Genomic DNA, 23,604 nt, shown 5'->3' with positions numbered 1-23,604 from the left:
ATTAAAATATCTTGGTCATGCAGCCTTGGCACTGCAGGGTTGAGATGTAGCTGTAAAGGATATCAAAGTTTTTACCTTCCTTGCAGATAATCTTTATTGTACAGGAGAACCTCATGGGCTTCAGGATACAATAGCAAATGATCCCAAGGGACCATTTGTATCAAAATAATAAGGTGGAGAGGCAGAAGAAGATTAAAGAGCAATACCCAAGAACAAAGACACAAACAAAGGGAAAGTACAAAGGAAAAAACCCCTTTTTAAAATTTTTGTAGATGGCTCCTCATCAGTACAGATGGGCGAGAGGAGAACTGGGTGCAGTATATATGTAGAGGATGAAGATGGCCAAGAAGGTAAAGTAAAGTGCACAGGTAGCAGGTGAGGCAACTGTGGTATGTGTTTAGCCACTAAGGATGTTTTCTGCCCCGATCAGTCATGTATTCTGATATATGACTGTATGTATGTTTGTAACAGCCTTTCAGAACATCTGCCGCCTTGGAAAGTAAGAGGGCTTGTTTCAGCTGAAGGAATGCCCCTCCCATCTGCTGCTCAGTTTTGGTATATATTTGAAGAAGCAAAGAGGAAAAAATACCAAGTTATAAAAGTCAGGGCCCACTCTAACTTACGCCCTGAGGGGAATAGGAAAGCTGATGAATTAGCAGATCAAGGTGCTTTAAATGGGCAGGAATGGCAGCTGCAAATTGTGGAGATGGGAAAGCAGAAGGAACAACAGGTTAAGGTTATGGATTTAACAGAAGAGCAGAAGAAAGATAAAGAATTTAAAAAAATTAATAGAAGGAGTGGGATCAGAAATGTACAAAGATCACAAAGGTGTACATGTTAAGGATGAAGTAGCCCTGTAAGAAGGGAAGTTTGTGATCCCTGAGGGAGGAAGAAATCAGATGATTCACTGTTTCTATGATACATGAGGATACCAGGAAGTTGATAGCACCCTGGGAAAGATAAAGGAAGTATGTTGGTGGCCAAAGATGAAGGACAACGTGGAACACTATGTCAAGAATTGTTTGATTTCTGCACAATATAACCCTGATAGAAACATAAGAATGGGCCCTCTGACATATCAGACCAGTGGAAGGGCCTTGGACTAGTTTGCGGATATGTTATGTTGGACCTTTGCCACCCACCTCAGGAGGGTACAACTATATTCTTGTCATGGTAGATACTTTGACCAAGTGGGTGAAAGCTTTCCTGATGATGACAAACATGGCCAAAGACTACTGCAAAAATCTTATGCAAAATTTTTAACTCCCTGGGAATGACCTTGGAGCACAGAATTAGATTAAGGCACACAGTGTACAGCCCAGATAGTGCAAGATGTCATGTCACATTTAGGGACCGAGCAGACACGGCATTTACCTTATAGATCATAGTCTGTGGAAAGGATGAACCAAACATTAAAAAAATATGATGGCCAAAATGGTGCAACAACATGGAACAACAGAGCAGGAAGTTTTGCCTTATGTACTGATGATAATAGAAATACAGTGGCATCATCAATGGGTTACACCCCTTATAGACTCATGACTGGAAGCGACTCAAGTGCATTGGAGGAGTTGTTAAGATTAGACTTGTCAGAACCTGAATTGTGTCAGAAGAGTGAATAGAATAATTGGTAGAAATAGTGAAAGAGGCCAATTACATGAAAGCCCATCCATTAGGAAAGAAAAGGCAACAGAGTAAAGCCCACGTTGACTCAAAAGTCAGTCTCATAGAATTAAGTTCAGGAGAAAGTGATGACCAGAATTCATTAACCTACCTCATTTTTAAATCCAAGGTTTGTCGGGACCTATGAAATTATAGGCAAAGCAAGTCCATCAGTATACAGGGTATTGATCTCTCCCAGATAGAAGTTGATGGTACCACATCACCCAATTGAATTGGGTGGGGAGGAAACAGGAACAGGTCCCAATTTTGGAGACTTGACCATCGATGGATCTGGTAATCCTGATTTGAAAGATTTGGGGTTAGAACAGCTGTTCCAAGTAGATGGCAGCCAAGGAGGACTTTTTCCAATCTCTCAGTCGGGGGAGTTTGTCAAGAAAATAAAGAGGAAAACATGTTGATTCCTGCCTTCCCTATCCTGAAATGAAATTGGATGCAGAAAAGGGGAAAAAAGATGGATGGCTTGAGTCCAAAGACAATTGGGAGCCTGAATTGGACAGGCTCGAAAGCAGATAGAAAATATAGACTTAAAATGATTTAGGATTGAAACTTAAAACTGGAAATAAAAGCACAAATTACACTGTGTGTTACAGGTTTACTTCAATATGATGAGAATAATGTACAATTGATGACCTACAACCTTAAGTAGCTGCTACTACACCAGAGTCTAAGTGTAGTGACAGCCAGTGTAATATAAAAGGGTAGGATCAGTGTTAGAAGATAAAGGGGAATTTGACACTTTGGTACAAGGGTACCATCAAGTGCAGGTAATTTATAATCTAACTGAATACTGGTGTCTGAATGGTGCCCGTCAACAAGACGTTATTTACTCATTTTCTTGGGAGACGACTAAGCAAGAGTGAGTTTAAGTCAGTCAAAAATAGAAAAGGAGAGGACTGTTGGAATTAGTGAAAGCCTGTGATGCATCAAGGTTTGAAATGGTCAATACTTTAGATACAACAGAGTTAGGAAACCAGATATCATCCCTTCGACAGAAAAGGTGGAATATTACTGGAGAAAATTATTGGAATCAGATACAGACTAATTAAATTGGTTGGAGTGCATCACAGGTAACTCTGAATTCAGTTAAGTTTATGAAACCCCTTCAAGATGCCACAAATTTGATAACTGACCGCATAGACCTTGTATCTGAGGGAATGTATAATGCTAAGATCTGTGCTCCCTATACTAGTTGGTTGCTCACCATGATTGACACAAACTTATTACAACTTGATGCACATCGAGTACATGAGCAACTAAAACAAGGGGTTGGGGGAAAGTAGCCTTGTGTCACAGTAGAAGTCTAAACACTAACTAACCAACTGGGTACCTGTCATTACAGTAAAGGAAGGTTTTATGTCTCTGTGGTATTTCATATTCCCTGACATGCAAATAATTTAACCTACTCTTTGGAAAGAGTTCACAATGTGGGCAAATATCATGAGGAAACTAGTATTCTTAAGTAACCCACAACATATACTATTGTTATGAATAATCCTGGGAAAGGGATAGATTTATCAAGATGTCATAAAAGGGGTAAACCACTGGGCTTGTCCAGAAGAGATGACATAGAAAAACTTATGAGAACTGTTTATTTGTGTTCTGCCTGTAACTAACTGAGTTCTTCTTCCAATATGTATTGGTGGGACAGACGTATTATATAGCAACAGCAGCAACGAGTTGTACCAAGGGATGGAAAGAGTGTCATTTGGAAAGTCATAATCTTACAATAGGGAGCGTGGCTTTAGATTTGCCTACTTCACCTCAGTCAGCAAGAGACACAGTAATGAAGGAGAACTTCAAAACCCGATGCACTGATATGGATCGATATTAGTGGGATTATGTGACTACCAAGTTACCACCGAATCCGTACTTGACTGTGGACTGGACAAGTTGTGGAGGAGGCAAATGAGATAATCCATCAATGGACTAAACAGACTAAAGTTATTAAGACATGCTGATAAAGCAAATGAAGTATTGAGTGACTCAGACTCTTGGGATAAGTTTTGGAATTGGGGATCAAATGTTCAAGTACGTTTGTACATCCATGGGTGTGGATAGTATCATATGCTGTGGTAATATCAATTTTATGTATGCTGATAATGGTATTGTTTAGTGCACCTTAGAAGGTGAAAGGTTGAAGTTGTGCAAAAGTAAGAGGGTGATGGTTTTGCAATACAGAGAAGACGATTGTCTATATACAGATGGTATGAATTCCCTAAGTAAATGGCACCTTTATCTTTGTATAATGTAAATGTTGCACACACACTGGGTGTTAATAGCAATCCTGTGAGTAGTCAATATAATAGAGGAGGATAGTGATCCTAAGATAAATATCTTTGGATCAAGAGGAGGAAGATGTTGGCCAGAAAAAGCTACAATATACAAACGTGTGAATTTGAACTCGCGTTTCCTCTTTAGCACTATACATGTATATCTATTTACTTGTTAGTAGGTAATAGTGATTTTTATGTTCTGCACTGTACTGCTATAATAGAACAACAAATTGCATGACATATGTCAGTGATAATAAACCTGATTCTGATTTGGAGAGCATCGTCCTATTGACCTCAAGAGTAGGGCTTTGTTTAGTTGGGTCAACCAAATGGTTGAAAGGAAATAGTTATTCTTGAACCTGGTGGTGTGGAACTTCAGGCTTCTGAACCTCCTGCCTAATGGTAGCTGTGAAAAGATTGCATGGGCTGGAGAGTGGGGATCCTTGATGATAGATATTGCTGGGCATGAGAGAGAGAATGGAAGACAAGGAACTAAATGGGACTGATTGAAGAGCTTGGAGAGCCAGAGCAGACAGGATGGTTGAACAATCTCCCTCTAATTCATTAAAAGCATTGAGAGTATTCAAAGTTATACAGCGCAGTGTAACAGTCTTAGGCACATATACATAATTAGGGTGCCTCAGACTTTTGCGCAATTTGTCAATGCGGAGCGGAGAGCAAGTTTGTAATCCTGGCAGGAGAAAAGGGTATTTGGAATGGTGAGGATGGAGCACCGTGAGGGAGGTGTGGGATAGGTGGCAGTGGTGGAGGTACTCCCAGATACCTCCCAATACAGATACACCCAGCCCTGATACACCAGGCAAGGTTATTCGATCCAAGCAATTGGTTTATTGATCATTACAGAATGTACCTCTGCTGCTTCCCACTCCCTCCCCTCTCCCTTCACCATTTCCCAACCATGATTTCCCTCTCCCTGCCCCCTTCCCACTCTCAGTCCACAACAGAGACCCATTTCAGAATCAGGTTTATCATCACTCACATATGTTATGACATTTGGTTTTTTTTGTGGCAGCAGTAGTATGCATTACATAAAATTACTACAGTATTGTGCAAATGTCTTAGGCATCCTGACTATATATATGTGCCTAAGACTTTTGCATAGTACTCTATGTTCTCTATTCCTAATTTTGCAATTTTTTGCCAGAAAATACAACGTAAGACCACTGAGGTGACAGTTGTCTTGTTATATCTCCGCTGATCTTGTGACAAAGGTGAGCAGTAATAAGACTATAAGACATACGAGCAGAACTAGGCCACTAGATAGATAGATAGATAGATAGATAGATAGATAGATAGATAGATAGATAGATAGATAGATAGATAGATAGATAGATACTTTATTCATCCCCATGGGGAAATTCAACATTTTTTCCAATGTCCCATACACTTATTGTAGCAAAACTAATTACATACAATACTTAACTCAGTAAAAATATGATATGCATCTAAAAACACCCTCTCAAAAAGCAGTAATAATAGCTTTTAAAAAGTTCTTAAGTAGTTTACTTAAATACATTGAATCCTAACCCCGGCACTTTAACATATCTTACTCCTGGCGGTTTGAATTGTAAAGCCGAATGGCATTGGGGAGTATTGATCTTTTCATCCTGTCTGAGGAGCATTGCATCGATAGCAACCTGTCGCTGAAACTGCTTCTCTGTCTCTGGATGGTGCTATGTAGAGGATGTTCAGGGTTTTCCATAATTGACCGTAGCCTACTCAGCGCCCTTCGCTCTGCTACCGATGTTATACTCTCCAGTACTTTGCCCACGACAGAGCCCGCCTTCCTTACCAGCTTATTAAGACGTGAGGCGTCCCTCTTCTTAAGCCCATTGAGTCTACTCTGGCTGATTCTTTTTCCCCTCCTCAGCCCCACTCACTGGCCTCCCCATAACATTTGATGCCATGTCCAATCAAGAACCTACCAATCTGTGCCTTAAACACACCCAACAACCTGGCCTCCACAGCTGCTTGTGAATACAAATTCCACAAATTCCCCACCCTTGGGTAAAGAAATTTCTCCGCATCTCTGTTTTAAATGGACGCTCCTCTATCCTGAGGCTGTGGCCTCTTGTCCTAGACTCGCCCACCATGGGTAACATTCTTTCCACATCTACTGTCTAGGCCTAACAATATTCGAAAAGTTTCAATGAGATCCCCCCCTCATCTTCGATACTCCAGCAAGTACTGACCCAGAACTATCAAACATTCCTTGTATGATAACCCTTTCATTCCTGGAATCATCCTTGTGAATGTAATGTATTCTTTTCCAACTGAGTGAATTTCTAGGGCAGTGTTAAGACTCGCCCCAGTTTTTGCAGGACAGGAATCAGGTGAATGCTGCACTGGATATGGAAGCTCAGTTCTGTTTACTGTAGGACACAACAATCCACCCGTGAACCAAATTACCAGAGCTATTGGGAAAGAAATTACACTTCATTTTCCAATGCATCAGTTACATACAACCTCCACACATTCAACATCATTCTGTTCAGCTCTCCTTGCCTCACTTTAGAGAGGGTGCAGAAGAGATTTTCAAGGATGCCGGCTGGATTAGAGAACAGGTCTTATGAGGAAGGCTGAGCAGGGCAAGGTTTTCACTTTGGAGCAAAGTGGGGGGTGAGAGGTAACTTGATAGACAGACACCATGGCTGAGGACTCTGGAGGGGTACACCATGTTTACCAGCATTCCCAGGAATACATGGGTTAGTAAGTTTGCTGATGACACAAAGGTTGGGGATGTTGTGGATAGTGAGGAGGGCTGTCGGAGGTTACAGTGAGACATTGATAGGATGCAAAACTGGGCTGAGAAGTGGCAGATGGAGTTCAACCCAGATAAGTGTGAAGTGGTTCATTTTGGTAGGTCAAATATGATGGCAGAATATAGAATTAATGGTAAGACTCTTGGCAGTGTGGAGAATCAGAGAGATCTTGGGGTCCAAGTCCATAGGATGCTCAAAGCAGCTGCGCAGGTTGACTCTGTGGTTAAGAAGGCGTACGGTGTATTGGCCTTCATCAATCGTGGAATTGAATTTAGGAGTCCAGAGGTAATTTTGCAGCTATATAGGACCCTGGTCAGACCCCACTTGGAGTACTGTGCTCAGTTCTGGTCACCTCACTACAGGAAGGATGTGGAAGCCATAGAAAGGGTGCAGAGGAGATTTACAAGGATGTTGCCTGGATTGGGGAGCATGCCTTATGAAAATAGATTGAGTGAACTCGGCCTTTTCTCCTTGGAGTGATTAAGGATGAGCGGTGACCTGATAGAGGTGTATAAGATGATGAGAGGCATTGATTGTGTGGATAGTCAGAGGCTTTTTCCCTGGGCTGAAATGGTTGCCACAGGAAGACACAGGTTTAAGGTGCTGGGGAGTAGGTACAGAGGAGATGTCAGGGGTAAGTTTTTTTACTCAGAGAGTGGTGAGTGCGTGGAATGGTCTGCTGGCAATGGTGATGGAGGTGGATACGATAGGGTCTTTTAGGAGACTTTTGGATAGGTACATGGAGCTTAGAAAAATAGAGGGCTATGGGTAACCCTAGTAATTTCTAAGTTAGGGACATGTTCGGCACAACTTTGTGGGCTGAAGGGCCTGTATTGTGCTGTAGGTTTTCTATGTTTCTATGTCATGAGGACGTGCACTGGAGGTTAGTAAGTCAGCCAGAATGAGGATGTAGTATGATAGAATGAAGAATGTGTTACAGAACAGAAGCTATATAATTAGGCACAAAAGGCTGCACGTGCTGGAACTCTGTGGGCCGAGCAGCATCTGTGGGGGGAAACTGTCGATGTTTTAGATGCCCTGTGATGTCAACCTGATACTTTGACAGATCTTTTTCCTCCAAAATGCTGTTTGACCTGCCAAATTCCTCCATTCCTCCACAGATTGTTTATTGCCTGATGAAACTGCAGCTGGAGAATCACAGCAGCTTTACATTCACACTTCAGAACTGATACCAGCTGTTAGTGGGTGCCAGGGTGGAGATACATCTCTACCAAAGGAGGTGTAATGCCTTCCTTCCCTCCGTTAGCCTCCAGGCCACCCTTGGGCAAGGTGTAGCACCTGCTTAGTTCCCCAATCAGGGTCACGCAAAGCCATGGGAGCAGGTGGCGGATGGTCGTATGAGCAGCTGGTGCATCTCACACGTCCTGGTTATGCGACCACTGACGCCAGGCAGACAATCTCTGAAGAGCATTCGTAATGGCTGGTGGCACCCGTCTTGTAAAGTGGAAGGAAGTGGCAAGCCATATCAGTAGAAAAATTTGCCAAGAACAATGATAGTCATGGAAAGAGCATGATTACCCACGTCATATAACACAGCACATAACAAAAGAATCAGTACTTCACTGCTTTTCTTCATCACAAGCAGGCTCACAAACTGCATTGGTGAACCTTGACCTTACATCTACCAGGTGAACAGCCCGGATTTTTGACACACTGTACAGACTTCAGGGGAAAGATGGTTAAACGCCATTAGAATTGGTCTAAATTATTGACATAACAGGAAAAAGAGTATACTGTGCCAGTGTACATGTTGGTTATATATTCAGAACTTACTTGTATAAATATTATCTCTGCATTTTTAATGGAAGTGGTTCATTTAAACAAGTAGTTACCTGCTCTTGCAGATGGTGCAAATGTAGTACTTTGTAATCCTCTGGAGGGACAGAAGAATGTTTACAGCGTAACAAGTGCACAAATTTAAATAAGATTGTATTTTTATGGTAAGTATATTCAAGGAATAGGCTTCAAATATAGTCAGGTGCATGAAAAGTTCATTTACTAATACTTCCTCTGTACCAGCAGGAATCACCTCCTGCTGTCATGTTGCCAGAACAGCCCCCAACACAATGACATGAATCCACTGGCTTGGCTGACATTTGGCATGCAGTGCCCATTTTATACTAAGGGATTATTCAAAAGTCTTGTAACAGTGGGAGAGAAGCTATAGTTTCAGGCAAAAAAAGTGAATATAGTAAATAATAAAGTTTTTTTTTTAAAAAAAAAGAACACCTCTTGTGGCAAGGTGGAACAGCACAGTGACTATGGCAGAGCACAGAATGTCAGTAGCAAGAAAGGCAAATGCAATGTTATCATTCACTTTGAGAAGACTAGAATATAAAAGCTAGGATGAAATGTTGAGACTTTGTAAAGCATTGGTCAGACTGCACTTGGAGTATTGTGAGCAGTTTTGGGTCCCATATCTAAGAAAGAATGTGCTGGCATTCAAGAGGAACCAGAGGAGGTTTACAAGAATGTTCCTGGGAATGAAAGGGTTAACATATGAGGACGTTTGATGGCTCTGGGCCAGTACTTGCTGGAGTTTAGAAGATTGAGGGAGGATCTTAATGACACCTGCTGAATATTGAAAGGCTTGGATAGAGTGGATATGGAGAGGTTGTTTCAAATAGTGGGAGCGTCTAGGACCAGAGGGTGCAACCTCAGAGTAGAAGGATGTCCCTGAGGATCACAGAGGAGAAAGTTCTTTAGCCTGAGGGTGGTGAATCTATGAAGCTCATTGCCACAGACAGCTGTGAAAGCCAAGCCATTGGGTATATTTAAAGTGAATCTTGAAAGGTTCTTGATGAGTAACAGTGTTAAAGATTACCAGGAAAAGGCAGGAGAATAGGGTTGAGACAGAAAATAAATTAGCCTTGATCAAATGCAGAGCAGACTCAATGGACCAAATGGCCTAATTCTGATCTTGCGTCTTATGGAAGAGAAGTGTAACATTTCCTATGGCAGGAATAAATACAGGAAGCACTGGGAACACGCAACAGGCCCAGCAGCCTCTATGGAACAGAGTTTTCAGGATGAAAATCATTTGTCAAAACTGTAGCAGAATAATAATACACATCAGTGAGTAGCAGAGAAAATCCAGCAATCATCCCCCCCCCAATATTTAAGGGCATTACCATTACCAAACCCCACCCCACCACAATCCAGGGATTGCCTTTGACCCGAAACTGAAAACCTGAAAAGCCAGATACATGGAGGTAAGGAATCCTATGGTGAGTACTTCATCTCCTAACTACCAAAGACTGTCCACCATCCAAAGGCTCAAGTCAGGAGTGTGATGCAACACACTCTACTTTCCTGAATGACTACAGCTTCAAAAATATCCAAGGAGCTAGACACTGGAATCTGGAACCATACCAACAAGCACTGGAAGAACTCAACATCTGTGGAGAGAAGTGGTCAGTCCTGGACCCTTGAAGCAAATTAGTATGACAGTTGCACAACACAAGACTGTAAGAAACTGCAGAGAGCTTGTGGATCCAGCTCCCCCTCCATGGGTCTGTTGACACTTCTTGTTGCCTTGGTAAGCAGAATGCCTGCCATGGACAGTCTCTCTTCTTTCCCACCCCACCCCACTGGGCATTCGATGCAAAAGCCTGAAAACATGTATCATCAGCCTCAACAACAACTTATGATACAACTGCTCCTGCCATAATCTCTGATGGTGATGACGAGGAGTAAGATAGATCACAACAATCTTCTACTCAACATCAGTAAGACCAAAGAACTGATTGTCGACTTCAGGAAAGGGAATTCGAGAGAACACAGATCAATCTTCGTCAAGGGGTCATCAATGGAAAAGGTGAGCAGTTTCAAGTTCCTAGGCATCAATCTCTGTATATCTATCCTAGGCCCAACATTAATGCAACGAAGAAAAAAGAATGTCTGCGTCTCTACTTCATTAGAGTTTGGGGACTAGAAAGTTTCTGCAGATGTACTGTGGAGAGCATTCTACCTGGTTGCGCCCCTGTCTTGACTGGAGACACAAATGTACAGAATGGAAAAAGCTGCAGAGTTGCAAACTCAGCCAGCTCCATTATGAGCATGAGATGCCCCACCATTGAGGACATCTTCAAAAGATAATACCTAAAGAAAGCAGCCTCCATCATGAAGGACTCTCACTATCCAGGAGATGCCTTCTCTCATTACTACCATTAGGGAGTAGGTATAGGAACCTGAATACACAAACTGAATGTTTTAGGAACAATGTAGGATTGTTGAGGTAAATCAACACGAGTGTAATTACTTCTAATGTATACTTCATTCCCTCCGCAAACAAATGGTGACGTCGTATGTATATCAGAAAAACCATGCCCCCAAAATGTAATAACATACAATGCAACGTGTTACATACATAGTGAACTTAACCCTTAACAGTCTAGGTGCATTCTGTCTAATGAAATTAAAGAGTCCCTATAATAGCTTCTTCCTCTCTGTCATCAGATTTCTGAACAGCCCATGGACCCGTGGACATTACCTCACTAGTTTGCTCTGTCTTTGTACTATTTTTATATATTCTTATTTTAATTTATAACCTATATTTATTGCACTTCACTGCTGCTGCAAAACAACTGTCATGATATATAAACCTGATTCTGAGCTTTCATAACACTGCAAAAAGACTATTGAACTAGTACAGCAAAATGTATTCTTGACCTAAAAATCTCTTGATGTGACCTTTGCACCTTATTCTCCCTCTGCAGTGTCAATAAACCAGTTCAGTTTATATAAGAGAAATATATTCAGTTCAGTATATAAGAGAAAATCTGCAGATGCTGGAAATCCGAGCAACACACACAAAATGCTGGAGGAACTCTGCAGGCCAGGCAGCACCCATGGAAAAAAGTCCTTGCTAAAGGGTTTCTGCCCTAAATGTTGACTGTACTTTTTTTCATAGATGCTGACTGGCCTGCTGAGTTCCTCCAGCATTTAGTGTGTGTTGCATAATAAACCAGTTAATCGATTTTAACATTTTACCAATTGACCCTCGGACTGGTAGGCACAATTACATTTACAATAATAAACCAATTCATTTACAACAATAAGTCAATACCAAGCAGAATCTTATATCCCGTTTGATAGCGCGCCCCCTTTGGCGGTGTGTAAGATCGTGTCACAGCGCCCCCTTTGGCAAGGTGTGGCTGAGTCAGCTCCATCGGAGGTGGGGCGTGGAACTTACGTCTCCTTGGACGCTCCGCCCACTCCACCTCCCTTCCTCACGTGGGGCGTCAGATCTCGCGGCCAGCCGCTGCCTCTCGCGATACTAGCCCCGCGGTGCCGCAGTCCCACGGACCGAAGCCTGACAAGCGGCGTCACAGTCGGCTCCGGCGGATCTTGCGGCACCATGGCAACGGCTCGCGGTCCCGGTCGGCTAGGCGCCGCTGTGTGCGCGCTGCTCTCGCTCTCACTGAGGCTGCAGCCGGCCCGCGGGCAGAGCGGTGAGTGCCGCGGCCTGGCCCCGGGGCCGCCGGAGAGTGGCGAGGACGGGCACCGGGCTGGAGGAGATAGAGAAGGGAGTGGGGAGGGGAGCCAGTTGAGTTGAGGATGGACCAGTAGGAGCGGGAGGGTGGAGGAGGAACAGGTACGGGAAGGAACAAGAGGAACATTGGGGGACACGGACGGGGTTCGGCAGAAGGACCCTTTAGGGACGGGGGAGGGGTAGTAGGACTACCCTTTGGGGATAGGGAAGAGAAGGCAGGAGGACTCTTTGGGGACGGGGGCAGGGGGACCCTTGGGGACGGGGGAATCGGGGCAGGGGGACCTTTGGGGACGGGCGAAGGGGGGCAGGAGGACCCTTTGGGGATGGGGAAGAGGGGGTAGGAGGGCCATTGGGGACGGGGACAGGAGGGCCCATTGGAGATAGGAGGGTAGCAGGCCCATTGTGGATGACTGTGGTGTCAGGATGAATGGTGGGTAGCAGGATCTGTGAGGGTGGGAGAGGAGAATGCCTGAGAGCCTGTTAGGGAAGAGGAGAGTTCAGGAGAAACTAGGGGAGTTGAATACCAGTGAAAGGGAGGATGGGCAGCCCAGAGAAGAGAACTAGTGGTGAATTTGAGGCTGCCAGAAGAGATCAAGGGAAGCGCAGGGATGTATAATGTGATCATATTGTTATGTTAGAGGTTTGGTGACGCTAGTGGGTGTTGGGGAGAGGGCTGACGGGGCTGTGTCCCGATTTGGTGGGGAGATGGGAGAGATAAAGAGAAGAGAAGATTGGGCACCCAATCAGTGAGATAAGAAAAGCGAAATGGGGACTGGTGGTATTGGGCATTTGGTGGACTATGTCAGGATCTGTGAAGGATAGATTGCCCTTTTCTGAATGACTGATGACCTGGTGGTTTAGCTCAAATACCCAAGATTGCTTTTAAATTTCTGTATCTAGATGCTTTATTTTGACCAGCTGTGGTTCATCACCTGCATGTATTGTTGTGTATTTATAATTGTCAACGCAAACAAATGCAAACTCAGTACACTTAAATTCCCTTTCCCTTTATTTGACAACGTACCTTCAATGTTTCAGTTGTTTTCCCATTTTGTTATTGTATGTGAGCCAATTGCGTGTGAAGGGTCAAAATGAAATAGCAGTTTCAACTAATAATTTTGATATTGCAGCACATTAAAGTGAGAGGAGTTCTGCAGAATACAATGCATATGGTGAACAGTACCGCAGTGCAATGTCATTAATTTATTTTTGACATTCCCCTTTACAATTTAGGTCACAAAATGTAAGCAAAATGAAAAACTAGAATACCAAAGCTTGTGCTGGAAATTTAACATCCTTGGTTCTCAGTAGACTGCTTTTCTGTAGTTTAAGGCTGTAGCAAATGCATTTGATATCATTGTACAGAATTGTCATAACTGCCTGAAGTGTGTTCCATATTCATTCATTATCAGTGGCAGATTCAGAATTTTGTTCTGTCAAAAGTAGATTGAGATGTCATTGTACCGATTGATGGTAAAGAAGCATCCTTATTACAACTGTGCTCCTTTTGTCCTGTTAAATTGTTGTCTCAGTGTTATTTCTGAGAAGTTAATGCATTTGCGCAATTATTATGGGAAAATAATGGAAGCATGCTATGTATGGTCCCACCAACACTACCAAGACTGTTAGAAATCTGCATAATGCTCTGTCATTGAAACCTGAATTGCGTCGATCTGGTGCTTATAAAGTAGGCCTAATTGTGAATGGAGGTGTATTCTGCATGTTAGGATTTTGTATATTAACCCTTTAAGTTCTGTTTTTCCTATTTTTGAGAAATACTCAATGTTGGCAAGGATAGAATTCATTGCTTATCTAGTTGAGGTGCTGATAATAAGCTTTCAGTCTTGAATCACTGCAGTCCTTATGAAGTTTTTTTTTCCATTGCCATATTATAGAAACATAGAAAACCTACAGCACAATACAAGCCCTTCAGCCCACAAAGTTGTGCCAAACATGTACCTACCTTAGAAAATTACTAGGCTTACCTATAGCCCTCTTATTTTTCTAAGCTCCGTGTACCTATTCAAAAGTCTCTTAAAAGATCCTATCACGTTGGCATTGGTTTTGTAAGCAATTTAGTGTAAATGTGGTAGGATGCCAGTTATTTGATAATATATTCCACTTCATTCATGATTAAATATTAAAAATGTATTCCTACTGTCTCAAAGTACTTCATGGAAAACTATCAGTGACATTGAAGGGGTGAAACTAAGCAATAAATAGGCAGAAATCCTCTTAAACAGCAATGTTTTGGAAGTATTGCAACATTAATTTCTGCTCAAACTGATTTGAGAAAAGACTGAATCTTGTAAAGTGTCTAATTGCAAAAGTTGCAGATTTTAAAAAAGCAAGTAGAATCTAAAAACTGTAACAAGTATCTTAATGTCTGAATCAACTCTCACCAAAGATATACATAAGCTTCACAATTTATTACAATTTTAGGAACTTTTCTATGAATTCAGATGCCAACATAATTTTTTGAGATTTTGGTGAGACCAGTATTAAACATGTAAGCAAAATTCCAACCTGTTTTTCTGAGGTTTTTATTTATTATTCAGTATGTCTATATTGACAAGCAAAATTTGGAAATCTGAAATAAAAACACAAATTGTTAGAAATATTCAGCTGGTGCTTATTAAAGAGATTTATTCTTTGTTCTTTTCATCCATCTCTCTTCTCTGCATCATAAAACATATTTGTTTTCTGAATTTTCCTGATGAAAGGTCTCTGATCTGAAATCATTAACCTGTTTACCTGTCCATAGATACGGCCTAATTTGTGTTTTTTTTTTAAACCAGCAGTTTCTGTTCTTATTTAGGACCAACTTTATGTTTCTGTTTTATAATGTATTAAAAGTGGTTCAGTTTCTTTGGATGTGAAGTAGATTTCTTTACATGCTGCTTTGAGTTTTTTGGATGCAGGAATCCTATCATTAAGCTCAACTTTGAAAACATTGACTGTCAGATTGCATATTATAAGTGCACTGTTTGTGCCTATCTTGCTTGAGATAAAAGAATTGTAGAATGTAGTTTATTTCTGTTTACAAGACTGCTAGGGAATCTCTTGCTCCTGAGCAGTTTCTTAAAGGGAAAGAAGTATGTAACGTTGAAGAATGATTCAAAATCAGGTTTAATATCACTGACATATGTCGTGAAATCTGTTGTTTTGCAGCAGCAATACATTGTGTGTGTGTGTGTGTATATATATGTGTATGCGTCCTTGATGGGAGGAATGAGAAGAGTGCATGTCTGGAGTGATGAGAGATGCCACCTTCTGAGGCTTCACCTTTTGAAGCTGTCTTGGATGCAGGGGATGCTAATGCCCATGATGGAGCTGGCTGAGTTTGCAATTTTCTGAAGCTTTTTCTGATCCTGTGTAGTGGCCTCTCCATATCAGGTGGTGATGTAACTATTTTGGATGCTCTCCATGGTACATCTGTAGAAATTCAAGAGTGTCTTTGGTGACATACCAAATCTCCTTAGACTCCTAATGAAATATAGCCAGTGTCATGCCTTCTTTGTAATTGCATCAATATGCTGTGCCCAGGGTAGATCCGCAGAGATGATGACATCCAGAAATCTGAATCTGCTCACCCTTTCTAGTTCTGATCCCTCAGTGAGGACTGGTGTATGTTATTTTGACTTCCCCTTCCTGAAGTCTGCAGTCAATTATTTTTGTCTTATTGCCATTGAATATAAGATTGTCAATGTTTAAAGATCAGGATGGGATGTGAATCTTGAATTTTAAAAAAAAAGAATTTGAAACTTTTTTCACAGTACAGGAAGTACTATTCAGGTTGCAGTTGACATGTTACTGCTTCCAATTTTCCCATGTTTAGTTGCTCAGATATATAATGAGAGAGACATCACTTCTAACCCTAACAAATCTTTGCTGTCTGTGTTATGATGTTGAATGTGTCCTCCAAGGTGTTGTGCCACAAATTACCATTACATTGAAATAATTGTCTATTCCTAAGCGTCTGCATTTACCCTATGATTTTGGAAAATCTGGTATTCACCTTTCACATGTGATTGTATTTGTTCCCTTGTAAGGCATCATTAGATTTTTATCCCATTGTAAAAAAGAGAAAAAATGCATTTGCAGCCGATCAAAATTACTTCACGCTACTGTACAATGAGGAATTAATCTTTTAATCATTCTTTTACAATTTCCTCCCTGTGTTAGTCACTTGTTTTTGAACATTTCTGCATAAGTTGTCAGGTTAATGGCTGCATTCTAGTTGAATGACTTTGCAGCTAAGTCAAGTGTGATCTTGCCTGTTATCCCCAGGTAAGTGCTAGGAATCTGGACCTTGACATTTGTTGCTTTCCTGAACTGGGGTAGAAGAGGTTAGATGTAAAACTCAATTTGCTGAGACTTAAGTGTGCACAGTGGAGAGAAGGGAAATCCCTGAACATTCCTCTGTACCGAGCAACCGCACGCAAAAGGCAATATACACTGAATCAAATTTACTGTGATTCTTATCTAATCAATTGCAATCACTGCTTGAAGTTTGCATTTTTAAACTCTGTTTGCGTGCTGAGTGTCTTACTCTGTTTACATGGTGCTTTCACTAAACTCTGTTTGGTCTTCAAATTTTGCCTCCCTGGATTTGCCATAATTGGCACAGCAGTTGCAAGTGAACTGTGTCAGGTAGTTTACATTTCTCTTGCACATATATATATCAGAAAGGCTATAGCAGTTGCTTGTGAAATGGTAGCAAGGTCAAGGGAAGCAATACCAATCTTCCATTGTATATTCATTTTATAGGCTGTGGTATTAGTTTGAATTAAGATGATAGATTTCATCTGGTAAACCAGGAGAAATTCTACAATTGCTTTCTGCCTTTCATTACCTGTTATTAGCTGGTAAGATGCCTTGTTTTTGAAGCCCAGTTTATGTGGCTTCTGGGTAGAAACCAGTTTGCATTGTGTGCAACTTCCACTATCTTAGTTGACTGGTCCATGCAGGGTCCGTATATGGAAAATGGTCACTTAGATTTTAAATATTAGTGGCATAAAACCAAGCAAACAGTTAGTATAAATCAATGTTGTCTATAATTGGATAAAAAATATGAATTTTCATAATGTCCAGGTTGAAGAGCTTTTAACCTGAAATGTTAACTCTCTTTAACTTCTAGAGATGTTGCTTGGCCTCTTAAGTGCTTCCTAAATATTCTGTATTTTTAAATTGTGGTTTCTATAGTTAGTCCGTGTCCTTTTCCTTCTCTTCTGTCAAGCTAAAATTGCTGCTGCTTTAAAACGCTATTTGTGCTGTCTAAATTATGGTGCGTTTTAGCAACCAAATTTTTCAGCAAGGGACCCTCTAATTTAGCAGCAACCAATGATTAATTATAATTGCTGCCTGTGCTGTTGGGAGTGCAAACTTGCTACACAACTAACAGCCCTGCCTCTGATATGCAAAAAGTGCCATTGTCTTTGAGGTGTTTTTTTTGTTGTTTTGATCACAACCCACTTAGTTTTGGTGATGAGAGCCAGAAATGTTTTCTGCTAGTGGCAAAGCAACACAATTAAAGTGCATTGCATGTGTTTAAACGTATGTACAAAATAGTGCACCAAGGGAGCTGTGTTATGCAGTGGAAAAGGTTTGAATCTCCACTGTAATGTGCTAGTAGGAATTTTCAATGTTCAAATTAAATTTAAAGTGCTAAAAATGGAATACCATGTAAACACAGTAATTGATACACCACTGGATATTCTAAGGACCATGGTGAAATGTTCAGATATATGCAATAAAGTTACATTCTATATATTGCAAGAATATTCAGTAGTTATTTATAATAGAATGAATTAAGGCTGTTTTTTTTAGAATTAATGTGTTAACTATTAAAATTTTGTTTTAACCATTCATATTTCGTAAAGATGTGATTTAATATTTGACCAATGCAAGTTGATACTTTGTAGTAAATATTTTTGAGAATTATCAACCAGGTACAGTATTGACAGTGTTCAACTTGATTCATTTTGAAATTATTGCAGTATTTTAATCTACTCCCTAATAGCTGTGGCATCCATATACTGTAATTGTGTTCAATTGTTTTTATCGTTTATAGTTACCTTTAATAAATGTCTGTTTTCTTTTGCAAAATGCAGGCATTTACTTTAGGAGACACAGTAATGTACATTAAGTCAGTAGTATGTTCACATATCCTTCTGCACTAAAATAATCACCTTTCATCATTTTGTCTTGATAGTGAAATTAACTAATGGTAATGTTTCCATTCATGTGCATACACATGTGAATGTTCTTGGGTGTATTTGTATGTGTGGCTACTAATTTGAGATACTGATGGTTTCATGCAATATTAACCTTTTAAGTAAGATGGTACTGTTTCATTTCGAAGAAATAATTTTCCTGAAGCCAACTAGTGTAGCAGTCATTGCAGAATAATAGTGCATTTTATAGCGACATGTATTACTATTGTTAGAATTTCTGCTGTGCACCTGTCTTGTGCTGTTCTGTTTTGAGCTCCAGCATTTTGATCTTAGAACATGTATTTGGCATGCTCTAGAATCAAAATGCATTTCAAAAAGGTGATGGTTTTGTTTGATCAAATGTGGACTCTGCAAGTTGAATTCTCTTACAGAGGGATAAGTTGGTGGTTTTGTGTTTTTGGCTGCTGTAATTATGTATTCTGTATTATCAGTAGTGGGACCCAAGTTTAATATTCATACTTTAATATGAATTATAAAAACTGAGTGTCATAATGTATAGTTCATGTTTTGAACTGTATTCTCTCTGAATGAACTACCTCATAACTTGGTCTAGTACTTTTAAATGACAACTTCACCACAAAGTGAGGGCAGTGGACTATCTGTGGTCCATCTCAATGATGGGCAAAAGGCATCTCATGAAGGGATTATGTTAAAGGAAGAACTGGATCCAGATAGAGTAGTTGAATCCAATGTCAAGCCAGTGCAATGATGGAAATAGAGAAGGAAAGAATGATTAAATTGAATAGAGATGTTGTAAATCTGCAAATTTAAGAATGACTTGTTTCATAATTTCTATTGATAATCAGAAGAAATTAAACCACATAATTTCTTCTGGCAAGAGGAGGTTCATTTAGTTATTATTTATTATAGGTGTGCTCTAAAATGTGGAACATGACTTTGCTGTGAATTACTTTAAAATAATGAACAAGCTAAATCCTGAGGTTATCAAGCATGAGTTATTTTTGTGTGGCAAACAGAAGACTTGGCAACTTCTGCCAGTTCTCTCCCTCTCCATCTGTTGCCCAGTTTGCCTAATGATGTGTTTGTTGGTCAGGTTCTCCATTTGAGTTTCTTGGTCTCAACAATGTTCATTGAATTAATACATGTTAGAATTGTAGTTGTAAAATATAGAATGCAAGATTTATGGAATAATAACTTCTGAATTTGGGTGTGCAAATTTAAAAACTGGTTGTACAGATATTGGTAGGATAGTAATACACACTTAAATAGCAAATCAATAATGATTCCATGAGATGCATCATGAGAGAAAAATTGAAATCCCATGTTGCATTGCCAAAGAAGCTTATTCTAAAATGTTACTCTGCCATAATAAACATAATCCTGAAAATTTGATTACTATTTTCAAGTGCTTAGAGATTAAACACCACACATACACAATTATTAAGGAAAGTCTGAGCTTTGCTCGCAAACATAACATAGCATTTACTTTTTATATTAAGCAGTTGTTTAAGTTTTTAATTGATTGCATTTAATCATTTCCCATTCAGCATTGTAAATGGCCAAAAGTGTGCTTCAGGCCTTTAAGGTTTATGCAGTGCTTAGAAATGGAACCGTGTTTCCTCCAAAATAGTGGAATGCAAAATATTTAAAAGGAAATGGCATTATTGTGCTTTATCAAAGCATAAAACTATTTGACTTTTATGCAGGATTTCAGTAGCTAAGAAGGCTTTGGAATTAATTTAAGTGCTTTAATAGATACAGTGTTGCTTCAGTCAAGAGTTTGAGCTTATATCCTCCCTGTTAAGTGATATTACCTTATGTATATTTAATGTACAATTCTGACTGGATCTGAGTTACTTGTACTTTCATGAGACATTATGGATGAATCTTGATGTTTAGTGTATTTTTAGCTTTTCCAACTGCTCTATGTAGCTTAGATCCAGATGAGTATTTAAGTAAGCAGGGCCTACAGAACAGCAATGCAGAGCAATTTGGAAATAGGTGGCTTTGCAGACAATACAAATGTAGTTCTTTAAATATTTAATTATTGGATAATTCAACCTTTATCAAATTTCCTGCACTCCTTTTAGATTTAAATTGTAAAATCTGGACATGCTCCTGCATGAATATGATGCCAGGTTTTGGTGTTATTTGAGAGATTGGATCTGGCATCTGCTGCAACAGCTTGAAAATTTCTAAAAATAGAATTAATACACAAAAAACGTTTTAACTCCCAAGTGATTGAAATAAATTTGTTATTGTGTTACAAAATGAAGGCTGTCCTGAAATTCTGCTACAAAACTCCCTGCAAATGCCCTGAAGGCTTTGTAATTTTGTATTTGTAATTCTAACATTGTATTCTTCAGACATCATTGCGCCGTAGCCAGTAAATAAATAGGGGAAGGAAATGTGAAGGATATGCTGTGAGCTCCAGTGTCCTATGAAATATTTACTTCAGTTCCTCCATTTCCTTTCTGTGCTAACAAAGCAAATACTGGTTGATCACAGTGTGTCGTTGGGTAATGTGAAACTTCTAAGTTCTTACTAAGCAAGAGATAGAATACCAAGTGGCAAATTAATTGTGCAACACTGTTGCTTGCAAGTTTATTTTACAATAGTTTCCATGCAGTTCGTGGCCACATGGTTGCTACTTCTGATTATTTTAAATTATGCAATTTTTAAACAGTTTTGGTAATTATTTCAATAAAAGACAATCTTGATTTCTCAATACTACCTTATTACATGTGGCATATCTCAGTGATAGTTGCAAATATGGATTAGTAGAATTTTCAATCAAACATAGCAACTTTTTTCCCCTTTTATCTTAAATGAGAGTACATCAGAATAGCTCAGTGTTATCTAGCAACCCAGTTAATAGTTCAGGATTGCTTCTGAGATGTGAATACATTTTCAGTTTTTGTTTCTACTACCAGAATAAGTCTTGTGCCCAGATTGAACACAGTACTCCAGTTTTGGCTGAAACCATTATTTTATTAATGTTCATCAAGATTTCCATGCAATTGTATTTGATGGCTTATTCATAAAGTTCATATTCCATATGGTTTTAATAACTCAATTTACCTTGCTGCCTTTAATGAACATCACATGTAATTCCCCCAGATATCTTTCCCCATACTCCTTTTAAGAAGATGCCCATTAGTTTATATTGCCTCTTCTCATTCTCCCTATCAATAAATAGAGCATCATATTTCTTAGCATTAAATGTCAACTTTAGTCCATCCAACTGCCCATTTCTGCTTCATCTATTATTGTCTTCCACACAGATCAATTTAGCTCTAAGTTTTGTCCATAAATCTTGAAGCAAATTTTGCAAATCCATGTCCAGATTGTTAATATATATGGTGGAATCTGTTTAATTGGGACACCTCAAGACCAGTGTATTTTGACTCAGTTGAAGTTTCATGGAAATAGTTAAAAATGTATTTTTAAAAAAGACTACTGTTTAACTAAGTCACAGATTATATATTTAAATGTAATTAAAACACTTCACAATGCTACCATAGTACTATAAAATTGTAGTTCTTAATAGTTATCGATGGAGGAATTCATATAGTGTACGCTGCTGAGTTCTTTTGATTAACTGTATATGAACAAAATCAGCGCAGACACCTAGTGTAGATAATGGACTGCCTTTAAACAATGCTTTCAATGATTGTTGATAACTCCTAACTTGAAGTAGTGAAATTGTTTCATGTTCACTCCCAGCAGTTTCTTGCATCTCCAAGCCTGAATACATGAGACTAGTGAACAGAAGAGTTCTGTATTGCCTTGTAGCTTGTTTCTCTCCAATTGTCAGTAACAAAAATTTCTGATTTTTGAGCACAAACACATGTAACTGACACTATTTATAAACTTCACTCTAAGCATGGTGTTTAACGGCCACACAAGTGCATGAGACCGTTGCGTTAGAAACTTCAGCAACAGTCTCCTGTCCCAAATAAACCAAGGGAATCTTTGTTCTTTTCTCAATTAGTTTTTGTTCTTCAAGAGTTGTCCCAAAATAAGAAACTGCCCAATTAACTGATTGCCCAGATAACCAGATTCCGCTGTATTAAGAAAACAGTGATTCCAACTGGGGGGACTCCACAGTATGCTTACCTCCAGTATGAAAAACAACCTTTCACAATCACCATTTATTTTGTGATTCAGTCAATTTTCAGTCTGTACTGCTTTCGCTGCTTCTATTCCATTGCATTTAACATTAATGACAAGACATTCGTGTTACATCGTTTTTGTAAGTCAATATACGTCACATCAATTGAGTTTTTTCCTCATTGATCTTCCCTGTTGCTTCATCAAAAAAAACAATCTGACTAAAAATGTTTTATTTTTAATAATTTATTTTTGTCAATTCACATTTTTCAAGTGGATATTTATTCTAAAATATAAAGTACTGAAGACACTCAGAGAGCCGGCAAGATCTAAAGAGAGAAACAGAGTTAAACTTTTGGATTTTATCAGAGATATAAACTTTTATCAGAGCTATGAAAGGTTCTGTTACTCTTTATACCTGTGTTGCCTGACCTTTAAGTATTTCTTGCATTTTTTTTCTCCATTTATTTAGCACTTCCCCTTTTTTTTCCTTTTTGGTGTTAATTCTATGTTTTTAACTCAAACTTTCTCCTCCATTAGTGAAAACAGTCCTCAAGGACCATCCCTAATTATACAGAGATTCTGAAGTTTATTGCCAGGGCCTTCGCAATTTTTCTTCCATTCTTTCTTCGGCTCTTTAAGTTAAATTCCATTCAGACCAGGTAATTTGGCCATGTTAAATGCAAATGCCCTTTCTGGTACTTCCTGTTACAGGTTTGATCCAATCCAGAATCTCAATTACATTTTCCTTTACTAATAATGCAGCAGGATTTTAATATAGAAATTAGTTTTCCTTCCAGAAAACTGCATGTTTGTGTCTAAATGTCCTGGTGTTAACACTTACCATTCAGTTCCAGTAGAATATAGTCAGTCCCATTCATCGAGATTGAGGTGAGCTTTAGTGGATGGTGTTAAGTAGGTGTAGAATTCCTTTATTAACATAGAATGTTTAATAACTTTGATTAGAGATAATTTCAGTCAGTGGAAAAGAGTGAATATATGTTTGGGCACAAATTGGAAGTATATTGGAGAAGAAAGAG

At 39.4% G+C, this 23,604-nt stretch overlaps 1 protein-coding gene across 3 annotated transcripts in view; it reads left to right on the top strand.

The window, feature by feature from the left end:
• Nucleotides 1-11,996: 11,996 nt before the first annotated feature.
• LOC140714168 (neuroplastin-like) overlaps nucleotides 11,997-23,604 on the top strand; it is a 59,180-nt gene continuing 47,572 nt past the window's right edge. For 2 of the 3 annotated variants that reach the window (XM_073025037.1, XM_073025036.1), the window contains exon 1: nucleotides 11,997-12,213. In XM_073025037.1, coding sequence (XP_072881138.1) covers nucleotides 12,120-12,213 — 94 coding nt within the window. In that variant the 5' untranslated portion in view covers nucleotides 11,997-12,119. The remainder of the gene's footprint in view (nucleotides 12,214-23,604) is intronic. The other variant, XM_073025035.1, reaches the window with a different exon arrangement.

Source organism: Hemitrygon akajei, chromosome 21, assembly GCF_048418815.1.
Source record: "Hemitrygon akajei chromosome 21, sHemAka1.3, whole genome shotgun sequence".
NCBI lineage: Eukaryota > Metazoa > Chordata > Chondrichthyes > Myliobatiformes > Dasyatidae > Hemitrygon > Hemitrygon akajei.
This window is presented reverse-complemented; position numbering and strand designations above follow the sequence as displayed.